The sequence below is a fragment of the Astatotilapia calliptera genome, chromosome 22, assembly GCF_964374335.1.
Source record: "Astatotilapia calliptera chromosome 22, fAstCal68.1, whole genome shotgun sequence".
NCBI classification, from domain to species: domain Eukaryota; kingdom Metazoa; phylum Chordata; class Actinopteri; order Cichliformes; family Cichlidae; genus Astatotilapia; species Astatotilapia calliptera.
The window spans coordinates 19,972,287-19,999,720 of record NC_137442.1 but is presented as its reverse complement, the minus strand read 5'-3'; the positions used below and the strand labels follow the sequence as shown (position 1 = coordinate 19,999,720).

Genomic DNA, 27,434 nt, shown 5'->3' with positions numbered 1-27,434 from the left:
ATTATTATTATTATTATAATTATTATTATTATTAGTAGTAGTAGTAGCAGTATTGCTACTTGTTATAATTCAGGTCAGCTAAAGTACTAGACTAGACATTTTTAAGTGGTTACTTTCAGAAGCCAATACCACAGTTGTTGTTGATTGTCCATGGCTGCAGACTCCCTGGTTAAGAGCGGAGCTGAACCGCTGCTGTTTGTCATTCCCGTGCTGTCTTTTCCAGATTTCCTGTCTTACTTCACTGGAAGTCTAACAGACAGGCAAAATGCCAAGGAAAAAAGAAGTTTTTATGTGACTCCTATGCTGTGAAGCTGATATTTCTGGTCTCTTCTGATGGGGCTTATCTATGATAGGGAAAGAGATATTAAAGGTTCATGAGCTGAATACAGATCCGACTACCAGAGCCCGAGGCACGCTTGGAGTGTCCTCTTAGGACAGCCCAACTTTGGCTCGCATTAATTAAACTGTATGGAGATTAGTGAAATAATTTATTCTAGCATTTTAATGTCTGTCTAGGAACGAGTGAAGGAAAGGCAGGCATGTCAGTGTAGGTGTCTGTGGGCTGATGGTTTTTAGCAGTGTGTGAAAAGTGTGTGGCATTTGGAGCTGTTGTGGAGTACGAGCTAATTTAATAACACGGCTGGCCATGTGGATTTTATTATAAATCCAGATCTTTGGCAGGGGTTATCAGAACTGTTACATAGTATTTGACATTTACACAATATGTTCTTGTTTTTTGTCACTATAAGGAAGACATCCCGTCATAAAAGATCACACTAAAATGAGAAAACCAAAGGGTCTTTATTATAATCAACATGCAGAATACAGAAGAAAAAAACATTTTCAGCTCACAGATGAGTATCTACCACACAAGCGTTTCTATCCTCCCAAAACTCTTTACAATGTAAGAAGGTTATTAAGAAATTATTACAATTATTCAGTTGTTCATTCCATTTAGCAAAATGTCAAACAAATCTGTAGAAAAGAACCCCAAACACCAAAGACAACCCCAAATCTCACACAAATGACAAGATACTTTATTTCATAACTAGCAAGCAACTACTAGAAAAGGGGAATTAACAGGAGCTGAATAATGCATGCATTTATGCAGTACACAAACAGAAATGCTATCAATCCTATAAATAACATTTGCAATGCTAATTCTAAGCATTTCGGGTTATGCATCTCACATATTAGGTTCTATGCTGACAGATAGTTTGGTCTATGCACTTGCTAGTTATCTAAATAAGGTAAGAGTGTCATTCTTTCCCCCAGTGAGCTAAGGTCTGCATATGCATGCTGTTTCAGAAGACTGTTCTTATTTCTATAAATACCTTTTTTAATGTACAGTAGATAATACAGCAGTTAATTTCCCAGGTGATGCCACTGTGGCCAAACATGCAATAGTCACCAATAGAGTAGTTCAATTTGTATCACCAGAACGAGCTAATTCTCTGAGCTAGTCTACTGTATGTAGTATTGTTTTGTGTACATGTTTGTTTGCGTATGTGTGTGCTTGTGCTTTTGGACATGTATACGTTTTATACAGTACTTAAATGTAGATATAGGATTCATACATGTATATGTAATTGTATGTATGTGTGCACTCAGTCCATTGTCAGGGGCTGAAGGTTCTTGTGGACTCATAATCTGACATGCACTTGGGTTTAATTCCTTTCGCGTTGTAGTAATCTACCACCTGGTTAGGGACTTCTGCCAAAACACTCTTAGCGAGGGCAGCAGGGGAGGCCTGGAAAAACAAACAGAGACACAAGAGGAGACAGGTCACTAATACACCAGTAACACCACGCATGCCTGAGTCGAGGATGCTGCTGAGTTTGATGCTGACAAAGGTTTAGACCAGTGAGACTGATGTGACCAGACGAGCTCATCTGAAAACCTCAAAACATCCCTTCTCACCTTTATGTTCCGTTACACCCTGGCCTGGTTTATATTTTCTGCATCCATGCTGTAAAACGCCTAAGAGGCAAGTACATCACATCCTGTACAAAAGCACTCAGTAGGCTGCAACAATAAGCAACTATTTGCATTAGACCTTGCTAAGTACACCAGTGGAAAACAGTCCAGTTGTTCCAATGTTGTGATTTAATTACTTCTTTTTAAAATTTGGGTCGGCTGACAAAAGTCTGTGGCAACTTCCTGAGAAGCACTTTAAAAATATGAGTGGAAATACATTTTCAAACAAAGCCAAATTCACTTACTTGACATTATTAAATTAATGTGAGCTGTGAAGATGCCTGCTGTAAAAGTCATAAAAGTCAAACCGTGACTGTCATCATCTTATTTTCTCCAAATTCAAAGTGGGGATTAGATGGTTATACGAAGGGATTTGGTGAGTAGTTCATGACATGTCAGCTACTGACAGCGCTTTTAAATCTCTATTTGACCTTTTTACTTACTGCTCAACATATACACTCTTAATTCCACTTCATTAGGTACATTGTGCTAGTACTGGGTTGAAACCCCATTTTTCCTTCAGAATTGTCTTAATTCTCAATGGCGTGGCCTCAACAAGGTGCTGAAAACATTCTTCAGACATTTTGGTCTGTATTGACATGAAACAGTTACTGCAGATTTGTGGGTTATACATCCATGATACAAATATCCTGTTGCACCACATCCCAAAGGTGCTCTACTGGAGACCAGGCAGGCTTCGGTATTTAAATGGTGCACAGTCGGTATTATGCATTTAATGTCAAGGAAAATAAGACGCTTTGTAAACCGTGTGGAGCAACTTTCACAGCAACAGCATGACAAACTTTTACACTTTATATTTTAGTCAACTGAATCCACTTTAGAGTTAGTCTACAATAACCATATGATATTTAGTTGACTAAAACTAGACTAAGACTATAAGAAAAATAAACTAAATTATGACTCAAACTAAATAGCTTAATACTCAAAAGAATATGAATAAAACTAAATCAAAATGAACACCGTTCTTCTGCAGATCTGTTCTGTAACAAGTGCTTATTTAAGTTACGTTCATCTCGGCTCGAAGCATTGTGGCCGTTCTGAATATTTTCTCTTTTTCAGACTATTCTCTGTAAACCCTAGAGATCGCTGTGCAAGTAAACCCCAGAAGATGAGCAGTTTCCAAAATACTCAGACCAGCCTGTCTGGCACCAACAACCTTGCCAGGTTCAAAGTCACCTTTTTTCCCCACATTCTGATGCTCAGTTTGAACTTCAGCAAGCTGTCTTGACCATGTTTACATGCGTAAATGCATTGGGTTGCTGCTATGTGATTGGCCGATTAGATATTCGTGTTAACCAACAGTTACATGGTTGTGTCTAATTAAGTGAATCCCTAAATTAAAAAGATTAAGAAGATGCTTAATAAAGAATGACAAGAATAGATAGTTGACTAAGTCTTTTAAAAATGTGTAAAATATACAATAGTCGTGTATATTACTGAAGAAAGAATGAAAAGAAATCCTTATCCTTTCCTCCAGCACATGTATTAACACACATTGTTACACACGGGCACACACACATACTGCCACAGCACTCACACTTCAGAATCCTCAAAGTCAGAGAGTCTGTCGTACTCCGTCTCACATAATTCCCCGAGACAATGCATCATCAAAGTGCTCCCACCCCAACCTCCTCACCCTTCCTCCTCCTCCTCCTCTCATTTCCACCCTGCCTCATGCTTTCTCCTCTCTGCTCCTATCTACCTGTTATCCCCCACTCTGCCTGTCACCCAGCAGCTCCGTCCTGCTAATCCCCTCTGAAAAGAAACGACAGAGCAGAAAATCACCTCTCCACCTCTGTCACACACTCCCTCGCTCCCTTTTGTCTTTAGCTCCGGTCTCCTGCTGACCTCCTTCCAACACCAGCACCACCACCCATGGGCTGTCTCACATCCTCCACCCATCATCACCCTTCCTTCTCCTCTCAGTATGTCTCTGTCTGTCTTCATACGCGTCCATGCGGCATGTTCCTACTCCTTCCTCCCTTTCTATTACTGCGTAATTGTTTAATTTCCTGACTTGTCATAGATCAAGCTCACCATAACGAACCCAGCCAAACACATCTGGTCAAAGGCAGGCAAAATTAATGCCAAGACAGAGACACACACAAACACGCACATAAAAACACACAGAGAGGGCCGATAGCCAATAGTTGATGAATTCTGACGAGCAAACCGAGCACGTTACGCCCACACAGTCACACTTTCAATCCCCTGAATACTGTAATCATATCCCCCACACACAAGACAGAAATTCAGAGTACAAATAAAATCCCAACACCTAACACTGAAATTGGTGTTCACAAATATATACACAACATTTGTGTTCTTCTGATTGTGTTTTTGTTTTGTTTAGTCTTAAATTACATTTTATTATTGTGCGATTTTGTTACTTGTCGTACTTTCTCAGTTTGCACTTGCCTTTGCATATTATACTACATAAAATATAATTTAATATGAGAATTTTATATCCCCTCGCTTTTTTAAACCACATAAAGTGGGAGAGACGTCTGATTTTATTTGAAAGTTACTGTTGCAATCTGCATGCTATTTGAGATTAATTGCCATTTACCGTATATTTGTTTGAATACAGCAATATAACAGAACTATGAATTGAATTCATTTTCATTGGAATGAAGTGGAAATGTTTATTAACTATAATTTATTCAGAAGGAGGCACAGCTGCTGAGGTTCTGAAGCTTGTCTTCATGTGGGGATAATTAGTGATATCCCAAACAGTTTTTTTTTATTGCCATGATCCAAATCTTTTAGTATTAATGTGTCTTGAGACCAATTCAGTACTTATATCTACTTTAAAAACATGCATATGTAGGTCAGTGACGTGACATGCATATTTCAGTATATATATGTATATATATATATATATATATATATATATATATATATATACATATATATACACACTCTTAATATGTTTAAATAAAATTTATAGAATTTATAACAATAAATTAATTAAATGTATTAACTAATAAAATAAAAATAAGTGACATTTCTTTCTGTTCGATCCTGTGTTCGATGAAATATGCCAGACTGTGCGAACCCTGGGATTTGAGAACAATAAAACTGGATGGTCAAAACAGTTTTACTTGTCTCATCAGCAAACTTTTGGTACCGGTAATTACGTATGCTAAGTGGCACTGTAGTGCAGAGGTTAACACATTTATCTAACACCCAGAGGAGGTACACATCCCTTGGAGGGTTAGGAAGAGAGGAAGGGCATCCAGTGTAAAAATGTGCCACATCAAATATGCGCATATTCAGTAGAAGATATTTATGTATTTGATTATTTCAACAGCTAAAAAGAAAATTCTGCCAGAGTTTAAACAACATTTTTTAAATCTTCTTAAAAGACTTAATTTTGAGTTTTAGATAGCATATTATATATATTATATTATATATTATTTAAATGCACTGGAAATGTATTGAACCCTAGACTCCCTGGATGGAATCTAGGGGCTGTAGTCTGTCATCGGGTGAGAGGGGTGTACTTCCTGGACAGGTAGCACAGTCTGTTGCAGCACAGTCAGAGACAAACAACCTACAGCCAGTTTAGAATCACCAATTAGCCTAACCCCAAGCATGTCTTTGAACTGTGGGAGGAAACCCATGCTGATGTGAGGAGAACATGTCTACAATCCACACAAAGGCCCCAGGATTCCAGGCCAGGACCTTCTTGCTGTGAGGTGAGCGGTAAACCGCTAAACATCGACGTGCCACCACTGAAATGTGTTTAAACTTAAAAGCTTTTATAGAATAAACTGTTACAAGTCATTAATTTAATACTGCATGTGACTTGACTGACCCGTATACCTCGCAATGTACAAAACAAAAACAAAAACAAATTAAAAAAAACATCAGTGCTTTAAATAGGTTCTCGTCAAAGCAACCGTTTTGACTTGAAATAGTCGGGATACACAGGTGTTACTAATCACATTAAGGCTCTGTGCCCAAATACAACAAAACTACCATTAATCTCATTAGTGCTTCCCTGCTGTTTCTTTTTCTAAATGTCTGCTGTAAAACAGCCCTATCATAATTAAGATCTTTTAGACACGAGGCATGAAATTGAATGGGACTTGTGGATAACTGAATGTTGGAGTAGTACAGCTGGATGAGCTGAGTGATAGTTATAGCCTTTTTAGTAGTGATCAAAACATCTTCCCTCCATGTCAGTAACCTCCTTAAATTTCCAGTGCTTTAATGTTGCTGAGAAAGCTTTAATGTGCTAAATCAGGGGCGTCAAACTCCAGTCCTCGAGGTTCGTTGTCCTCAAACTTTTACACGTGTCCCTGCTGCAACACACCTGAATAAAATTAGCAGTTCATTAGCAAGACTGTAGAACTTGACTGCATGCTGAGGTGGCAATTCAGCAATTTCATTCATGTTACATCAGCTCATGAGTGAATGAACATGGTGCAATAAAAATCCTTTTAGCAGTACAATTTTCCAAACACTTACATTTATACATGTATTTGAATTTACTTGACTAGGGTTGACTGCATGCCACCTCAGCATGGAGTCAAGTTGCCAATGACCTACTAATTTTATTCAGGAGTGCTGCAGCAGGGACACATGTAAAGGTTTGAGGACTCCGGTCCTCGAGGACTGGAGTTTGACACCTGTGTACTAAATTAACCAGTCAGAGCTTTTTGACCAAAACCCTCTCAACCACCACCTACATGCTTAAAGTCCTTGAAAGGGACAAACTGGACGATGTCGCGGAGGACAGGCTCGCCCTTGGGCGAACGCAGAATCCCGTCGTCGCCGTCCAGGATCTGCATGTCTGTGAAGTCTGCGTTGCCCACACCAACAATGATGACAGACATGGGCAGGTGAGAGGCGTGCACGATGGCCTCTCGCGTGTCGGCCATGTCAGTGATGACGCCGTCCGTCAGGATCAGCAGGATGAAGTATTCCTGGTGAGACATAGGTAAAGGGGGTGAGGGGAAGGAGGGGTATTTGTGGGTGGAAGGGGGAGAAATGAAGAATACATGTTCAATTAAATTTGTGTTTTAAAAATGGCTTCTTGTCAGGGGCTAATTTGAATAAAACTCATTTTAATCCACCAGAGAGAAGCAGTAGGCATTAAGTCAGAGACGAATTTCTGCTCTAAAATTTATGACCAGAATTAAATTAATATCAATCGCTCCAAGTTCTTTTCAATTCATCTTTTTTTTCTTTTTTGATTCATCCTTTAATTTCTTTTTGTCTTTTTATTACTATTTGTCTTTTGCTTCTCTCCATGTGTGCCAGTGCAAACATCAACAGACACAATAACAAGACCAAATGAGTTTGGTTTTTTTCTCCATCTTTCTCTTTCTCTCGCTCACCATGGCTTCTTTGGTGTGCATTTCCTCTGAGGCAGAGGAGGCCACTTTCTGAATGATTGGAGCGATGTTGGTGGGCCCGTACAGCTGGATCTTAGGGAGGCAATTTTGATAGGCCTCCACCACACCTTGGATCCCTGCAACACACACACACACGTGGGTTGTTTTTGCTGCCATTTTTCTGTTTATTGCCTGACCCTGGAGAGCCAAAAGTTCTCATACTTGTAAAAGCATCTGCTAAGATGAATCAGAGTCTGTGTATGTGACCGCACTGTGAGGTGACCGAGCATTTTGTGCAAAATATTCCCGTATTATCCTCACACACACACGCCGTCACGGCGGGAACGTCAGCTATGTGAAGAGAGGAGCACAGAAGCCCATTTCACACATACAGATTAGTGTTGTTTTTCTCTGTGTACACGAGCCTGAAATACTTCCAGCAGCATAGTGACAAACCTCCCAGCTGCGTGTGCGTCCGTGCGTGTTCGAACGCGTGCGTATGTCTGTGCATATTTGTGAGGAGCAAAAACAGGGTAAAAAAAAATCAGGGAAAAATATAAAGGGTGGAATATGGGACCGACAGCAAGGGAGATATGAGAGGCATGCAGGGGACTGCTTTGGTTGTGCATGCGAATGTTTGCGCGAGCCTGAGTAAGCGAAGTAGTGTGTGTATGTCTCTGTGTCCGTGTTTGGGGGAGGGGAAGGGTGTGGGTAGCTCACCTGCACATTCAGGATTGTCCTCATCAAAGTTCACAGCAAAATCGTGTGAAACCTTCAGGCAGGGCAGAAAAGACAAGGCCTTTTTACTGCCACAACACACCACTCACACTCAGCACGATGCATTCAGTCCAATTTACAGGTTGACAGATGTATTCCCCTTTCATGTTGATCAAAAGCAAGCTGAGCCTCCAAAAAGATCTCAAATCTAAATATAAATTCTCCAGACCCACCCCACCCACTCTGCCCTTTGCTTTTGCACACATGTGCATGCTCCCAAATGTCCTACCTTGAAGTCAGGGGGTATCAGAGCTCCAAATCCAAATGCAGGGAACATCTTATCACTGGAGAAAAAGAGACAGACATATTTCATTGGGAAAAAGAAATAAATATAAGGAAAAAAGAGAAGGGTAAAAATAATGGACAAAAGCTTTGTAAGGCTCATAAAGCAAAGGAAGAGGTTTTTTTCATGCTGACTTTTGTGGAAGGATTTGATTCTCAGAGGGAAAATCCAGAGTGTGTCTGTGTTTGGATGTGTGCCCTTGTGTCAGCATTAGGTGGAACGATGATTGATGGAGTGGATTCTACCTGTCATAGTCTTGGCATATCTCTCCTACAGCCACCAGTGCTTTGAGGTACTCATTGGGCTGGTAGGGGTGGATGTAGTGGAGGGAGCAGCTGTTTCTAGGATCTCCATTGGATGCTGTAAAATCTATCGCCACCTGAGATGGAAACATGTACGCTCACACAGCATGGACGGACACAAACAGGCACATTGATGTAAACATTAAAGAGATTACATTTGAGGGAACTTACTGTGAACTGAATCTGGCAGCCTCCCATGATGTAATCCAGGAAGGAATACATTTTAATAATCTGTCAGGAAAAAAAGAACCCATAATATTATTGATTACTAGTTTACTAATACTATTTATTTACTTTTCTAGTAATTTCTCCATTGGATTTACCCATTTTTATTTATTCATTTATTTATTTTCCATTTTTCCCACCCATTTTCCAGTTATTTCTTTTGTTTGTTTGTTTGTTTTTATTTATATTGAACTAGAAGCTTCTTATTAAAAATATGTAATGGGCCCTTTCCCTATATTAATGAACTGACAGCCCGATTATGACAGAAAGTGCTACCTACAGTCAGGTGATCGCTACAGAAATTATTGGACATAATGCAGTCAGTGCTGTTAAATGGGAAAATAATTTAAAAAAAATAAACAAATACATTTTATATACAAATATAGCAATTTCGATGACATTTGTCTGTATAGTTACAGTACTGTGCAAAAGTCAAAACCTGTCATGTCTATATATTTTGTTACAAGTAGCCAGATTTTCTTATGTGTTTCTCTCACACTTCTCCAGGCTTTTCAAAGAGGCATTAAAATCTGCATATGAACAGTAGCTAAAATTATTGTCTTTAAAAAGTATGAAAAAAATCCAGCAAAGACCTGACCCAGGACCCAAGAAATGCATCTGGCCCTGTGGTTGATCCATCTAATGTTCACTTAGACCTCATCAGAAATGGTCTAAGTGGAAGGATCACTGCCAAGAAGCCAAACTTAAGGAAGCGAAATAGGGTGAAAAGGCTGAGTTATGCCAAATTACAAAAGAAGTAGATTGAAAATCAGTGGCAACAGGTTCAAGTGATGAATTCAGATTGGAAGGTTTTAGTTCAAGTAATCAAGCCAGGTGAGAGGTACAACAGTGAGTGTTTACAACCCTCTGTAAAACATGGAGGAGGCTCTTTCATGGCTCAAAATCCAAGGAATTATGAACACAGAAGAGTGCCATCAAAACATTTGATTGGTAACAGTTTTATTTTTCAGCATGACAATGATCCAAAACACACTGCTAATGCAGTAAAGGATACAAGGGTAGAAACACACAATAAAGCACCATCAGTTATGAACTGGCCTCCAGTGCCCAGACCTCAACATTACTGAAGCAGTGTGGGATCATCTTGACAGAGAACGGAATAAAAGGCAGTCAACATCCAAAGAAGAGCTTTGAAATGCCCTTCAAGAAGAAGAAGAAGAGCTATTCCTGAAGACTACTTAAAGAAATTACAAGAAAGCTTGTCTAAGAGAGTTCAGGCTGTGTTAAAGGAAAAAAAGATGGTCAAATATTGAATAGCACAAACTCTGCTTTTGCTTTATATGTGCATTTCCACGTAAATTTGCAAATTTCAATAAATTGCTCCTCACTTTTCCCGTTTTCCTAGCAAAATAAAATGTATTTATAGTCAGAAACACAATGATAATAAGGTTTGTGCATTTATCGTTCTTTTCTCTGTTTAATATAATTATAAAAAATAGTGTATTTAGGTCTATGAATATTAATGGGACAAAAGTAGCAATTAGAAGGCACGTCTTTTTTTCCACTGTTATCTCATGCTTTAAAAGTCAAACAATTAATCCCCCAAACAGTCAGTTGAGATTTAAATTAACAATGAAAATAACCATTTGTTGCACAAAAAAGAAGGAACGCAGACAGAAAAAGCTTTACCTTACCTTACAGTGGTTGAGAATGACAACACCAGAGTTTCTGTAATTCTTCTTCTTCATCTGATATTTAGGGTTGATGCATTCCCATTGGATCTAGGCGCACAGATACACACAATTAATGCAGATGGTATCAAGGGAGCACAGAAGGAATTTGCTTGACTCGTTATGTATTTGCTACATAATGATGCGAAGCTATTAAAAAGGAGCTCTGCTTTTATTTAAATGAGGATTATTTTGGATATGTGAATAAAAGCACTGACAGAGATGCAAATGGGCTCACAGTGCATAAATGGATTTATGGCCCTGAGTCAGTGAGTAAACATTACTTGTTTTATTCCTCTCGTGTGAGCATGTGCAGGAGCTCGAGCGCGCATTTTCTCACCTGTTTGCCCTCCTGCTCTACCCTCATCTCCTTAAACGTGGTATGAAACTCCCCGATGAAGTCATGTTTTCCATTGGAGTCCCAGTCCCAAACTGTGCACTGGAAGAGACACACACACGTTCACTCATTTAGAGCACAGCTGCAACACCGTTACCTAAACGAACACACACAGGCACTCGCAGGCATGCAGGGAAATGCCATGCTGAATGATTGATAAGGCGGTGTTGGTGGGGGGGGGGCAACGGAGCGGTGAAATATTAATCTGAGGATGCTGAGAGGTACGCGGCTTAAGCGACAGCTTTACGCTTGTGTGTGTGTTTTTCGACATAATAGTTTGACTCGCTCTTGGGAGCTAGTAAGCAAGACAAATTGCCTCAATCAAGTGAGGGTCAGCGGGGCAAAGCTAAGCACATCATAAAGACTCAGTCCTTTCATTTCAAAGGATGGCACAAGGCTCTCATGTGTAGGCTGTCCTGCAAAGTCACTGCAATCAATGATATTCAAAAAGGTTTGTCAATAGACACATGTTAACACGGACTGAAAAAACTCGGGTCTTTTGTGAAGCTCTAATGCCTGTGAACGAGTCCTTCAGCGGTGCAGTTTTGCATTATAACCTCCTTGCATGAGGTCACCCCAGCAACTAGCGATCAGAAGCAATCCAGCAATGCTTGATTAAAAACAATGACTCACTGTAATCCCCTAATTTCCTGTCTCCCACTTAAGCTGTTCACAGTCCGCACCTAAAGCGTGCGTGCATGTTTGTGTGTGATCGTTTGCGGGCCGCATGCATGTTTGTGTTTGTGAAAGTAATTTGTGCGCGCGCGAGGTAGCGAGCGCTCGCTTTTGCAGCCTTGCTTCCACTTCAAACTGCTGAGAGCTGTGCTAGAGAGTAATGAAAACATTAAGAAGCTCTGTTCCATTCACTGAATACTAACTGTTTGACAAAGAGAGAGAGAGAGAGAGACCAGCGAAAGGACAGAAAGAAAAGTAAAGAGGTGGAGAAATGGGCTCCTTGCCGATTGCAAGTACAAAGGAAGAGACGGCGAGACACTGCAGAGGAGGGTTATGCATTTATGCATTGGTCAGTTAAGAGTCTGGTGAAAAGAAAGCACTTGTCTGAATAGAAATCTCTGCCCTGCCATTTCTCACTAAAGCTCTGACTGTTCGAAACAGGTAGCCCTGGAAACCATAGCCGACGGCGTGCGTGCGCGTGCGAGCCCTTTCTCCCGCTGTCAGGAGCCACGCAGAGTTAAGATACCTCTGAATATTTAATGAACAATCTCATGTTTATTCATGCCAAAGAATAACTGTTCTCTGCGAACGTGGCGGCCACTGCTTCCAAAAAGGCGAAGAGATCTCCTCTGACAAGTAAAGGCGAGAGTTTAAGATAACCACTGAGCTCCTTAACGCCCATCTGACTTTTTAAATAGCACAATGATATCATAAAAACGCCTGACCTGAACTTAACTCCTGGAACTGAAAAGAGAAAGGGACAAAGGCTTTTTGTACGTGCCGCTGTCCTTTGCATTAATGTCATGTTTTGTATGTAGGTGAAAAAGGGTAAAACTACTTTATTTATTGTCATTTTAAGTTTTTGTCCGCATTTATTGAATGAATGGCATTTCTTTTTTTATGTTTTAAATAAATAAAATGCAGGCTGGTGATGATGCTGTGCAAGCACTCGGGTGCTGCTTGACTTCGGCCCTCTTAATGAGTCTTGCATTTTACTGGAGGAACTTAAATAGTTGCATTGCCACTATGATTGTTGCAGAAAAAATATTCCCAGACTCACCTTAAGCTCCCTGTCGTGGTCTCCACTGCAGAGTGTGTTTAAGGAAACTTTGAAGGATTTCCAAACTGGGCTCAGGTTGTTCATGACCGTCTGTGCACAATAAATACAAAGACAGTTCACGCTTGTTGTTTATTTCCAAACTAAAACAGCTGCCTACATCTCCACGGATGTGCGAGCGCAGTTACCTCGGTTCTGTGCACAAGCGACTCAGTGCCGTCATCATTTATTCTAAAAATCTCCAGGAAAGGGTCTGACTTGCTGAAGAAATCCTTCAGAGAGAAAACACGCATGTGAGGCATTCCCTCAGAACTCCCTTTGATCACCATAAATCATTCGAACACTAACAGAATCATTATTTCGCCCCTTTAAACTCCTTTTCTTCTTTGTTTCTTCCACCTGTCCCTTTCCTGTCCTCTCCAATTTATCCACCACTCCCATGCTTTCTTCCATCTTTTCCCCAGGGCACTACTTGTTTGGATTAGTCATCCATGTCTGTGTGTGTGTGTGTGTGTGTGTGTGTGTGTGTGTGTGTGTGTGTGTGTGTGTGTGTGTGTGCGCGCGCGCACATGTGCCGGCTGGAAAATTAATACAGTTATCGGTGTGTGTGGTTGGGGTGGTGAGATAAAAGAGGGTTATTGGGAAAGGGGGTGCCCACCTATCTCAGCAGGCCTCCTTTAATCAAGTCCCACAGCTCTGCCCACATACTTCTCCAAGCACACGCACACACAAACACACCAACCAGGCAGCATGCACACACAGACCCACATCTTCAGTATTAATTACCCTCATATCTTAAGGAAAACTTCAACATTTCTGAGTATTTTTGAAAGTGCACAAACCTTATCGTCCAGCTTACGTGCACTGAATGAGAGTTCAACGTAATCGTCATTTCCAGACAATTCCTCAGCTGTCACCTATACAGCGGGGCAGAGAGTGAAGGTGGAGAGGGAAGGTTGGGAGGCGAAAGGAGACAGACAGAGAGAGCGAGAGAGATTGACACGGAGATGTAAGAAGGAGGTGGGAGAAAATGAGATGGAAATGAGCTACAGCACAGATTGAACAGGCAACATCATCAAATTAATTATCTTCAGGGTGTCTGAGTGCACAGAGGTGGTGTGTGTGTGTGTGTGTGCGTGTCTAAGTGTGTGTGTGATTTTTGCATGTGTAGGAGTGTTTAACGTGGTTCGGTTGACTTTGGAACCCGTGCCATACCGTACCGTGATAGAAGACTTTCCAGCAGTGTTTCCCTGTTTGAGAAGCGCTTTAGTCAGTTTCCTCTGTGAAACAATCTGAAACAAAAAGAAAGAAAAAATCACCTCAGATGTTCCAGCCTCCACTTAGAGTTTGCATCTGTCTGGAGAACGCAAGTCAAATATTCACTCTACTCTACACTGACTTTAGTCTCTAAAAACTGAAACATCTGACTTTTTATCTGGCTGGCATTTATATTCTGCCTTTCCACTCGCTTTACACTATAACCCACATGTTCCAGTTTTCACACACACCCATACAGTTTGATTTATTACACATACGCACTCAGACGCCAGTGAATGTACCAGGGGCAATTTGGGACGCATCCACATGGAGACTAGAGGAGCTGGGGATTAAGCCAGCAAGCTTCTGATTATTGGATGACTTTCTCTACCGCCTGAACCACAGCTGCCCCATTTGGCACTAATATTATTAAACTGTCGATGTATTGTACATTAACTATTTTTTTTTGTTCATAGGCTTCACAAGGTTGTGCCACCATGTTGCTCCCCTTAAACCATAGTTATCAACTTAATCTGGCTATTTCATATAAATTTAGCCCTAAAAAATAACTTCACTGCTCAGGATCTCAGAGTATTTAAGAACAGGAGCAAAGTGACATCGAGCAAACCTCCAGGGTGTGGGGATGATTCACAACAGGACCAGCATCTGGTGCAATAAATGAAAATGTTTAAAAAATTAAACGAAGTAACAAGATGAAAGGATTAAACTATGGTAATATGAATAGTATTCATGATTAAAATATTACAAGGTGGCAAAAGACATACTGTCGACCTGGGGTGACTGACTTTGCCAGCCAGTTCTGGAGCCTCCTGGGTGGTGCTCTGTCGCCGCTTCACTGCAAGTGGCAGTGATTGCTGCTTGCACTCTCCCAGACCAATTTATCCTTATTGTTATTTGCTGTGGTGAAGATGGCGATGATGGTGGTCGTAATACCAGCAGAAAATCTTATAGTAGTGTTATTTTGTCAAGGACTTTCAAAGGTACCACAATTTCTCCCTTTTTCTACTTCAGCTGCACTTCATAGTCTCTTTCATAGCCTGACAACGTGCTACACAGGCAGACAAGTGCATGCACACTCACGATGATGTGTCAAACACACCAACCGACTAACACACAGCCTCTTCCTGCTACAGCTAAGGCATTTGTACACGTACATACAAGCACATTAAAAACATCTACATCCCCAACTTAGAATTTCCTTTGTATCAAGAAAGCTTATTGTGTGTTCCCAATGCAAGTAGACCATGTAGTCTGTCTGTGTTGCTGACAAAGAAGATTCACATAGATCCTGGAAGATCCTATCTCCATGTCAGGGGTAACAGATGATTATAAGTAATCACTGACGTGACCGATCTGGTGCCGGGATGAAGCTGTTAATAAACTCAGAGGAAAGACTGCTTCGCAGCTGGAAACAACAAACAAAACTTCAGCTCGTGTTTTTGTCAAACCCCAGACTTCCTCTGAATTGTTGATAAAAAGTAAATTATATTTTAGGCACGCAGGTGATTACTGCACCTAATATACTAGGCGCTGCACTTACATCAAATACCCTGATGCACGGATACACACAGGCACTGTTGTAGATATTAATGGAGGTGCAGCGTGTACAGACGTATAGACATATAGACTGGTATGAAATATAATGCATTAAATCAGGTGGACAACCTACTGCAATCACACTGTCACTGCATGCTAATGCCACAACTAAAGAAACCATCCACGCCTGTGTGACACCTACACGGCATTTATGTGCAATGCCGGTGTGTCCATTGTGAGTCTACTGAAAATTATTGGCATGCACTCGGACGTTTGGTCTGATCCTTAGACACCATTAACTGGCACTACTGAGGCATTTAGTAATTAGAATCTCATTCATTGTCCTTATTTATTCATTGTTTCCGTTTCCCTACAATGTGCTGTCACGGTTTCTTTTTTTGGGTTTTGTTTTTTTGTTCTGCCAATAAAGCAGAAAAAAACAACAACATTGATTATAACAGAATTAAGTCTTACAGCAGGTATAAATGCTTACATGCAACATGTCAATATCTGTTACAATATCACTGATGCAATGCGTCTGCAACAAGCGTTTCCTCTAGCAACTATTCAGGGCTTCTATCGTACACAGAAAAAGGAAAATGATCACACTATTGCTTCAAATGATATGATGGAAGATAAACATAACCTCTATTTTTTCAAATACAGTTATTAACAGAGTTATAATATGATTATATAAACAATAGCTTCCAAACAACCTCTCCAAGAAGCTTTCACACCCTTAAGTCAGTGTTATACATCCACCAGCTCTGTGCTGTCTCTGATGAGTAGTAAAAAGTAAACACTTCCTTTAACTGCAGACCTGACATTAAAGATAAGGGAAACACTGGGCTGCGCGTCCTATTTCCTTTCATTCAATATTACATTAGATAGCAATTCCCTCAAATGCACTTATTCAAATTGTTAATGAGTAGTAGTGCAATAACAATTTTCTTTTAAATGCTCTTGGATATTGAGTGAAAAATGCAAATAAACCAAATCTTTAAATATTGATTAAAACTTCTTCATTAAAGAGGCACAAATCCATTAAGTGAATAACAAGGGTATACAGTTTAGCACAAGCACATATAAAGGCTTTGAAAACAGTTCAGGCACCCTCAGGGCTTTTTATCAGAAGCACTCATGGACGGAGAAAGCATGTTAATGCAGACAGTGCATCAACTGAACTCAGGCTGAAAGCTGACATCCTTCCACAACTGAAGTTGTTTTTTAGTCATTGAAACCTAATACTGTGTAGGTCTCCCTCATGCCTCCAAAACAGCTGCCACTCTTTGTGGCATGCATACAGGACCTGTGAGGATGGCCTGCGGCATCTGGTGCCAAAGTGTAGCGTCATGCAGGTTGTGTGCTGAGTTTGACCTCCATATGTATGGCATGGTTGCCCAATTGGATTGGGATCTGGGGAGTTTTGGATGCCAGGTCAATGTCTAAGGCTCTTTGTTTTGTTCCTTTAACCGTTTCTAAGCAGGTTTTGTGGTGCGTTTGGGGCAATTATCCTCTGGGGGGAAGAAGTGCTGCCGACACTGTGGGCGTCCTTGGTCTAAAATAATAATCTTATTTAGTTACACTCACATAAATGCCAAGGCCTGAGGTTTCCTGAGAAAAAATAGCCTTATTACGATATCATCAGTATTATTTACTTCACCTGCCGTGGTTTTAACGAAGTAGCTGACTGAGCATACTGAAGTAGACGATTCTTATCCCAACAGCATGCTGCTCTGAGGAAGATTTGTATGCTTTTTTACTGCACCTACTGTTTGCAATGCACAAGGTGAATCCAGTTCGGAGGTTACAAGTGCATTTCTGTCATGCTTTCGCCTCCAGAAACACTCACATCACACACATTTCTGATTGTTTCTGAACTCCTCTCACATTCACTGACCTACCTCACACTCTTTAATTTTCAGTTAATTTAAGCTTGACTTATAGGAGCTATGTGTTATTTTTTTAACTTCCGTGGGGGTGAGAGTAGGAATAACAGTTTGTAAAGTATTGTGACTGTTTCACTTATGTTTGCACTCATCAGTCACACCGATTTCCCAATCGACCTGCTTGCTTCGTGCATGCTCTTCCTTTAGAGTGCACAATCCAATCAAGAGACTCACTGACCTGTCCTAGGGTACACTCCATGGCTCCCAAGAAGTCAGCATCACGGAGGCCATTGTTGCCGGAGCTGATATCGTGAAGTTCAAAGCGGAGCCTCTGGACCTCCTCAAAGTAATAATCCACCAAGAAAATCTTGGAGAAAACCGGGCTGCTGCTGCTGCGGATGACCTCTGTGCGGTCCACCTGCAAACAGACACAAACAGCTTCACAACGCTACGTTTAAAGTATCTGTGGCACCTAAAAGAACAAAGCTTAAGGTAGAGAAAGAAACACTGACTTCTACTTCTGGTGGTTCCAAATTTCTTTAAAACAGAAAACTTGGTAATTCAGTTGGTTTCAGAAACATCATCATGGACTGCAATGATTCCTGTAAAAATCACTGCAGCCCACCAGAGTGATTATTGTAAAACCACACAGATGCTTGGCAAATGTTTGCCACAGCAAGAACCCAGAGGGCTGCATAAATTAAAAAAAGAGCTGATAAAGAGAAAAGGTAAGACAAAATAGAAAAATACTTCCCCTGTTTAAAAATTTTTTTTATTAATGATCATTTTATTAGGTTATCATTATCTGTACAAGTATTTTTATCACGATAAACAATAAATAGCAACTCTGTAACCACTATTTACTGATTTTTATATTTGTTGTACCCCTTTTTACAGATTCAGTTATATAAGTACTTATTTATTCAAACCGCAGAATCTGAATTGATGAACTCTTCGTAAACTTTAGCAATATCACTGAGATCTTTTATGTGCGTTGGTGAAAAAAGAAATCCAATATCAAGACGTTTGGCAAAACCTGATTATTCTTCTTCACGTGGACACTGGATTCAAGTTTTCACGAAATTTCATTAAAGAACATCATTTATGGTTCTTCTGAAAAAGCAGTTTCATAACACTGTGCCTTTTACTACAGGCAGTCTGACTTTAAATGGATTTTTTATGCTCTTTCCAAAGTGAACTAAAGTATGAAAATTGTACATCAGAAACATTGCCGCTGAGCATTGATTGCGAACCTCAACAGACTTTTCAGAATTGCGGCAATAACCACAAATAGCCATTACCACATTGTTTACACTTATCAACTTGAGAACTGCGGCTATTGATTTTTCGTGATGACTAAAAATCACCCGAGCTGTTTGATTGCACAGAGATCTGACTGCAGCTGTAACATTGATCTCACATTTTAAGCCCTCTGACTGCTCAAAGGATTAGGAAGCAAAAAGAAAAGTATGTTGCGACGTTGTCAACAAAACCTATCTAACACTAGCAGCAATGACTGGCTCCCTTTTATGGCTGATAACCCTCTGGCACACGAACGCACGCAAACACAGACAAAAGTGAAGAGCGCACCAGCAGGCTCGACAGACACACAAATGCTGGCCTTATCCTGATGCTTTTCTCAATAGGCTGGCAACTCATTAAAGCATCGAGAGACATGAATACATAAACACACACTAGCCAAGCGGCCTAAACACGCTCTCTCGCAACAATTATCCAATTAAGACACTCTGGATCTGATGGGCAATGATACCCCCGGCCCATTCCCACACTTCTGCAAAAGGGGCTTACTGTAACGCATACACTCACTCATGAAGACACAGACACGCAGACATGACACAAAAAACGCAGCACTGTGTCGTACAAAAGCTTTTTGTGGCGTCTCCAAAGGAGGAATAATGCTGCACTACTTTCAGAGCGCTCGATCTTGAGCCCCTGTGGAAATGGAAAGTGGTGTATATGTGTGTGTGTGTGGGAGTGCAGCTTCCGTGTCGCTGACAGTTTGTGCAAACGAGTTACACGTGTGGATTTACATACGTAAACGTACATCTGCTGAGTGGGACAGTGTAGCACTAAATGTGGAAGGATCTGCACGGATGTGTGGGTGTGCGTAGCTACATTTTTAAAAGGAACACTGTTCACTCCATATACTGTATGTCTGTCCATCCCAAAGGCAGAGGAAAGAAAACTAAAAATAACCAAAGATCCTCTTTTTTGCAACATCGCCCTGATTCCTCATTCTCAACGCTGATGCCGCCGCTTGCGAGTCTTCAGCATGTCTTTGGCTTCAGTAGAAGTGCTTTGTGTGCGAGTATGAGATGGCATTTGAAAGGCTTGAAAAGCATCTGAGTCGTGAGGGGGGAAAAGAAAAAACACTTTAAAGCATAAAGTTAAACAATCCTTTTTTTTTCTTATTGTAAAAGAGACAAGCAAAACTGCCCATAACTTCAGGAACGGGTAGTCCTTCGGGATGGCACATACATGTATGCCAGGTTTCCTGCATTTCCCGGCACAATCTCAAGAGAGTGGAAGCGATAACAGGAGACAGACCATTGCAAGAGGAGTGCTGAAAAGGGCTGTCCAGCAGCACAGTGCTGGGCTGAGAGCACAGTTCCCACAAAAAAGTAGTCTGTTTCTGACAGTTTGGTCAGAAACATCCATGAGTACCTGACTGGAGGTCATTTTGTAGGGCTCTGGCAGTGCTCCTCATGGTCCTCCGTGCACAAAGGTTAGATTTATGCCCTTGTACAGCCCTGGCCAGCTCTCCACATGTAACAGCCTGTCTCCCGCCATCGCCTCCTCACTCTTGAGACTGTGCTGAGGGATGAACTTAAATGTGCCATCCTAGAGGAGATGGACTTAAAACTAGTCAAAGGAGCTTGCAAAGAAAAAAAAACTAGACTTAAAACTAGCTAAAAATCAGTCAGGAAGAATAAAAAGGGAGCAATAGTCTGTGGCTACCTCCTGCTACATTTAATGGTCTTCTTGTTGTGTCTCCAACAGGTGCAAACCTGTTGTCACTTTCATTTGCACTGAAGCATGTTAAATGGTTTTAATGTTTTAATGGTTTATGGTTCCCAGAATTGTCTTGTACTTCAATAATAGAGAGTTGCATTAATTTTTTTTTAGCAGTACACAAATAGTACACTATTTGTTCTACAGTTTGATCAAATTGTATGATTGTAAAAGTCATTACATGCAGAATTGTTTATTTAATTGGCAAGACTTGCTGAGACTTAAAGACAGTTTACATGTTTTAATCTGTGCAGCTTTGTGTAAATGTTCATTTTTTCCGTTACTGTCATCATAGTTTGTCTCATTTTTGTACACTTCACTCCAATCATATGTGTATAGGGCCAAATCACAACAGCAGTTGCCTCAAGGTGCTTTTATATTGTAAGATAAAGACCCTACATTAATACAACATATGTTTCCTCTCACATTACATGTATTTTACAATGAACGTAAAACCTGTGCTCTTGTCATCTGCATTCATTTTGTCAACAAGAAATCAGTTATTCTCAGAAAAATAAAAGTTTCTATCAGTGGCCCTTCAACGTCAAGATATGTGAAAATATTTTTAAAAAGTCAGGCAGTTAGGAAATGTGAAGGTGAGAAAAAGACACCTCTTAAGGCCACTGTCATCCTGACAAAATATCTAAACTTCTCACCGCCTTGCTGTCCACATTATCAAAAGAACTTTTTTATTTTGGTAGCGATGACTCATTCACTGACACAAAAGCCTCATTTTGACACATGTATTAAAGGCTGTGGGTGAGTTACGGTGTCATGGTCCTCCAGTCCTCCTCTGCGTCTCCACTGTTTCTCCCCTTTGTTCTCTCTCTCTGTCTGCGTGCTTGCTCCTCTGTGTGTGAGTGTGTTTACCTGCCTTACAGGATCCTCCTGGATCATCTAGCAATCAGCTGTTTGCTATTTACAGTTTTTCTCAGTCGCTTTGGTGCGTTTCTCAGAACAATTAGTGCAAACTGCAAAACCTAGTGGATAGCCTGCAAAAGCACGTCACATGCACAGAATTGATTATCCATACCTCAAAAGCAAGTATCCATGTCAATGAAACTGTCAGTGCCATCAAAATGAAAAGTCTTGACACCATCTTTATGAACAAGATAGTCAAATGGCATTGTCATGTTTCCACTATGACAGTTTATAATTTCAGTGTTTCCCATTGCAAAAACAATTGGTGACACCTGAAAATGCTGACAACAGCACTATGGCCTACCTGTACAGCCATCTGAAATGTGCAGTAAAGTCACTGTAGATGTTATGGGAGTCTTGGGAGTAACTAAGACACTGAATACGTACGTTTCACATTTCCATTGTGTAGAAGTGTTTGTAATCCTACAGAATTGTGCAAAAGAAAAATATGCTACAGTCACTTGTTCACTGTAGAATACATGTAAACATAAAATCACCAATTTGGTAGAGCCTCCTCATGAGTGACAGCTGTAATTCACCTGAGATCAATTGTTCAATTTCGGAGACATTTCCAAGAACAATGATACAGAAAGGTATAGGATTTGCTTGACAGATGGCCAATATTTGGCATGTGATAACTAGTTCAACAATTTTGTGTGTGATGACTTAAGCAATGGATGTATGACTATTAGTTTTATTGGGAATGACTATTCAGCATCCATAGGTATGATTACTTTTGACTGACATGACATAAGCAAATGGAAATGTCAGAAAGCAGCAGGGAAATGTATGGAAGCAACTGATTCATGTCCAAAATCATTTGCAGTTTGTTCAGAGAGAGGAGAAATTGCTACTATGATGTGCACAAATGACTGAGTGTTGTGGAGGTTGAACTAATAGTTATGAGAATTTCAATTCTGATCTGAGAAACACACCAAAGCGACTGAGAAAAACTGTAAGCTGTGACCTGACAATCAGTCTTCGCCTGAGCGTTATAAAGGCAGTAGCTTCCATGTGGCCTTGCTGTAAGTCTCTGTTTCACTTTACTTGCCAAAGCTTTCTAATGTGTCTCTTCTTAGGATGGCCTTGGATTCACGGAAACCTTCTTCCATTTGATTTTTTACGTATTGGACTTTTGAACTGAGCACTTCAAACAGACTTTGTATGTAACATTAGATGCACCAAAACTGGAAATAAACTCAATGAACTTTCATTCCTGAGTCCTACGTTTGAGGCCGGCCAGACAAACCATGACATACGGCCTTTTAAAGGTTAATTACGTTGCTCCATGTATGAGCTGTTTTGGGAAATGCTGCAAAAATTATGCTTTAAGATCATGCTTTCAATTCCTAGATGACAGAAATATTTGGATAGATAAATAAACTCTTTAGCCCAGCCGACAATAGTCATGCTTTCTGGTGACCTCTTTGACGATTAACATCCATAATTTATAAGAACCAAACATAACTCTCAGTTTAGTAGGAGGAAGGTTAGCGACACAATCACAGCTCTGCACGATAGCTCGGGTTCTTGATTACACGCAATCATTTAGTCAAACATGAATTCAATTACGTGCTTGAGTAATTTCAAGTGCTGTCTGCGGAGAAATTCACAAGGAATTGTTTGCCATAGAACCTGAAGAGATGATGAATGCACTTGAGCCCCACAGTCACACACATCAGGTCATGGGCAAATTGCGTAGAGTGTGCCATGGCTTTTACTGAAAATGAAAAATGTGTCAAGTGTATATTAGAAGCAAAAGAAAATTATACAGAGACCAAAGTTAAAGTATTTGTGAAAGTGTTCAAAGCCCAAATATAGAGGTCACAATGTTATATTACTAGGTGAATAACATTGGGCTGTTCAATCATCTCTGTGGACCCCCACAACAAGAGTAAAAGGAAAATAATCCACCAAAGCAATAGTTGAAATAGCGATCTAATTTATAACAGAACAACAATGAGATATGAAACTGCGCCCACGTACAGACTCGTACAGACTCTTGGACACCTGCAGCTCTTACCAGAGTGTCTTACCCTGGGTAGAATCAGCATCACGAGAGAGGACACTTCAGAATAATAAACACTCCACAGATGGCTCCGCCCGACCATTAAACCTCTATTTTCTGGCTATCAAACATTTACACGCCGTACCTCTCACCCCTCCTCCCATCCAATTACTGTACCTCAAACCACTGGCCGTGTGACTGCATCTTCAACACCACACACGGGTCGGGTTTGGAAAGGGCGTCACGATCCGAGATGCCCCGGCAGGCCACTCTCAGCTCCACTTTGGTCAGGCACGGAGAGCTGATGAAGCCCAGCGTGGCCTCTGCAGACTCATAGATGTTACTCATGCTGAACGCGCAATCACACACTGAAATGAAAGAGAAGAAAAGATGGGGTTGATTTGTACTTTGTAACAAGATCTAGATAGATAGATAGATAGATAGATAGATAGATAGATAGATAGATAGATAGATAGATAGATAGATAGATAGATAGATAGATAGATAGATAGATAGATAGATAGATAGATAGATAGATAGATAGATAGATAGATAGATAGATAGATAGATAGATGGATGGATGGGGAAAAAAATCACGTGCACTGCAGAGCATTATCCCTGTTGTTTTGCCTTGACATGAGCAGATGCAGTGGCCCTGACTAAGCAAACAGCTCTCAAACTGTTCAAGGTCAGGGACTCTAAACCTCTGAATTACAGGCAAGGTCCACAAATGTACACAAATGCACATTTATTGTGTAGCATTAACACACATTTGCACGGAAGTCCATTTACAAATGTTAATGAAAACGTTATGTATGTATGTATGTATGCATAATGTTGAGGAACACAAGGAAGCACATGCATGCAAACAAACCGGTGTGCACGCTCACAGGAATACAGTGAGCTATGCTGAGTAACCAGAATATATTGCCGGGTTTCTCCTCAGGTTTCCGCCGCGTGTATAATGTTCACATCCCTAAATAGAATATTGTCAAGTATCTAATTACTGTGACACAGAGATTTTTTTAAACTTTTTTTGCCATAGTCATGTGAAACGAACCATTCATAATGAATCACGTCTTATAGTTACACTCTGCAAGAATGTGACACATCATTACACCAAAAAAAGAAATAAATAAAAAATGCCCAAATATATCTGCCACCTTCCATTTAGTCAAGGTGAGTTATTCTATTCCAACACCAGCAATGATCTGAATAAAATTTAACATGTTCAAAGGGATAACTCTACGCATCAATCAACCACCCACATAAGTGTTTTGTTTAAAGTTACTCTCAGGACTGTGTGGGTTCTGCAGGTCAATCTTAGCAGGTCAATCTTAGCTTAGCAATGAAGCAATGAAGCTCCCATTATATCATCTTTAATAAGCCCACGCAATATATAGGGATATACAGTAGGAGGGCAACTTTTTTAAGAAAAGTGTTTCTGAAAATCTTCAATCATTCTTGATATACATATATACATATATATACAGAATAGCAAGCATATTGAAAATACAAAGCAGCAATATAAGCTCTTTATTCAAAGGTTACAGCAGCTGATGTTGGTTGTAAAGCTAACACTTATTTATAATAAGCTTTAGATTTATGACTGCTATATTGGAAACACTGCATCACATGCATAATTAATCTCATGAAACTGTATGGATCCAGCTTCGCAGCTTGTAATGTGCATAAAGCTTTAGGGCGAACCGTTGGGCAGCCTCGGTCCACTTAGTCCAAACTAAAGGATAACCACAGGTCTGATACGGTAGATGATACAAACGGCATATTAATGGAGTGGTCTAGTGTCGTCCTTGGGGAGTGAAGCTGTTGGAATTGGGTCTGACTCTGACCTGAATGTCTCTCTCTCTTTCCTTCGTTTCTTCCATAATTCATGTTCCATGTGTGTGGTGCTGATTATTTTTAGCTGAGTGCAGCGAATGGGCTGTACACAGACAAATGGACGGAGGAGGGAGCCAAAGGGCAGGTGTGTGACTTACAACAGACCCGTGAGTGAGTGGCATGTAGTCAGCTGTACGTGCCCGCGTGCACTGGCATACATTTGTGTATGTATAACCGGCTGATAGTGTGTGTGTGTGTGTGTGTGTGTGTGTGTGTGTGTGTGTGTGTGTGTGTGTGTGTGTGTGTGTGTGTGGGAGGGGGAAAGAGCAGATGTCTCTCTGTTCCAGTTGACAGCAGATGACACTGATAGTGAAGTGTGGATGTGGAAGACTTCTTCAGCAAGATCCACTGTATGAGGGCGGCGTGCAGAATCTGCCTCACTTGTCACATGCGTTGCACATATCCAGAGGTGACAGCAAATTTTCATATCACACCTCAAGATTTTTCAGTACCATCTCACTCCTATTGAAGCCAAATAAGGATCCATTAGAGTGTTCATCATATCGTCCTATATCACTCTTAAATGTAGATTTAAAAATACTGTCAAAAACACTTGCTCTCAGGCTAGAGCAATATCTACCATTGTTAATTTCTCCAGATCAGACAGGTTTCGTGAAGGGTAGGCATGGTTTTTTCAACCTGCGCAGGTTTTTAAACATATTACACACCAAGTCAACTACAACCCCTGAAATTGCCTTATTACTCGATGCTGAGAAGGCATTTGACCGGGTGGAGTGGGATTATCTGTTTTATACTCTGCATAAATTTGGATTTGGCCCTAATTTCATTTCATGGATTCAGTTACTTTACTCCTTACCTATGGCACGTGTTAGAACAAATTCGTTATTCTCTTCTTATTTCCCACTTCTCCGTGGTACGAGACAAGGTTGTCCCTTATCCCCTCTTCTTTTTGCATTATCAATTGAACCACTGGCGATTAAACTGCGAGCTGACAGTTGCATTAAGGGCATCTTCAGAGGTGACCAGGAGCACAAAATATCCTTATATGCTGACGACCTCCTGCTGTATATGTCAGAGCCTTTATGCTCTCTTCCCCGTGCTCTTGCCATTTTTGAATGTTTTGGTAATATTTCAGGTTACAAGTTGAATCTGCATAAAAGTGAACTTCTCTGTGTCAACTCTATAGCCAGGAAGATTTCATTTTCAGGTTTTCAATTTAACGTTAAATCAGGGTATGTGACCTATCTGGGGGTTAAGGTTACCCACTCATACAAAGATCTTTATGAAAGAAACTTTGTCCCGCTGCTTAAAAATACTGAGACAGATCTTCAGAGGTGGAACAATTTACCACTGTCATTAATTGGCCGCATTAATTCTATCAAAATGAACATACTTCCCAAGTTCCTTTACTTATTTCAATGTATCCCATGCTACTTACCCAATAAGTATTTTATAACACTGAATAAGCATATCTCTGCATTTATTTGGAATGGCAAAAGTCCACGAATTCGTAAAGATTTCATGCAGAGGACTAGGCCAATGGGTGGATTAGCCTTGCCAAACTTTCAGTCTTATTATTGGGCAGCAAATATTCGTAATATGCTGTACTGGATGAGTAATGTTACTACAGAGACTCCAGCTTGGCTCCAAATTGAGTCATCCAATTGTGGCAAAATTTGCCTATCAGCTTTGTTGAGTTCAGCTCTCCCATTAGAACTATACACCTATAAACGTAACCCTTTGTTGTATGACTCGCTCAGAATCTGGGTGCAATGTAGGAAAAGGTTGGGGTTACACTTAATGTCAATTAAAGCACCTATCTGCTCAAACCATATGTTCCCACCCTCCATGATGGACTCTGCCTTTAAAATATGGGAAAGTAATGGCCTTAGAAATATCAAAGACCTTTTTGTAGATGGGATTTTTGCCTCATTCACGCAGCTCCTGAAGCAGTTTAATGTTCCTCGGCAACATTTTTTCCGCTATTTACAAATTCGTCACTTTGTAAAGAGTCGATTTCCTTCATTTCCGGAACTACCTGAGGAAACTTCTTTGGATAAAATTATTAATATAAACGTTCATAAGAGAGGGGCGATTAAAGAAATCTATGCTATACTATTAGATCTTCAATCTCCTTCTCTCTTCATCCTTAAAGC

At 40.4% G+C, this 27,434-nt stretch overlaps 1 protein-coding gene across 2 annotated transcripts in view; it reads right to left on the bottom strand.

The window, feature by feature from the left end:
• Positions 1-782: 782 nt before the first annotated feature.
• cpne4b (copine IVb) overlaps positions 783-27,434 on the bottom strand; it is a 28,916-nt gene continuing 2,264 nt past the window's right edge. For both annotated transcript variants that reach the window (XM_026156322.2, XM_026156321.2), the window contains exons 2-16: positions 23,593-23,783; positions 17,692-17,871; positions 13,971-14,042; positions 13,593-13,667; positions 12,939-13,022; positions 12,754-12,843; positions 10,962-11,060; positions 10,586-10,672; positions 8,877-8,936; positions 8,649-8,782; positions 8,350-8,404; positions 8,064-8,115; positions 7,347-7,480; positions 6,696-6,932; positions 783-1,750 (exon numbers count right to left, since the gene is read on the bottom strand). In XM_026156322.2, coding sequence (XP_026012107.1) covers positions 1,619-1,750; positions 6,696-6,932; positions 7,347-7,480; positions 8,064-8,115; positions 8,350-8,404; positions 8,649-8,782; positions 8,877-8,936; positions 10,586-10,672; positions 10,962-11,060; positions 12,754-12,843; positions 12,939-13,022; positions 13,593-13,667; positions 13,971-14,042; positions 17,692-17,871; positions 23,593-23,763 — 1,662 coding nt within the window. In that variant the 5' untranslated portion in view covers positions 23,764-23,783 and the 3' untranslated portion in view covers positions 783-1,618. The remainder of the gene's footprint in view (positions 1,751-6,695; positions 6,933-7,346; positions 7,481-8,063; positions 8,116-8,349; positions 8,405-8,648; positions 8,783-8,876; positions 8,937-10,585; positions 10,673-10,961; positions 11,061-12,753; positions 12,844-12,938; positions 13,023-13,592; positions 13,668-13,970; positions 14,043-17,691; positions 17,872-23,592; positions 23,784-27,434) is intronic.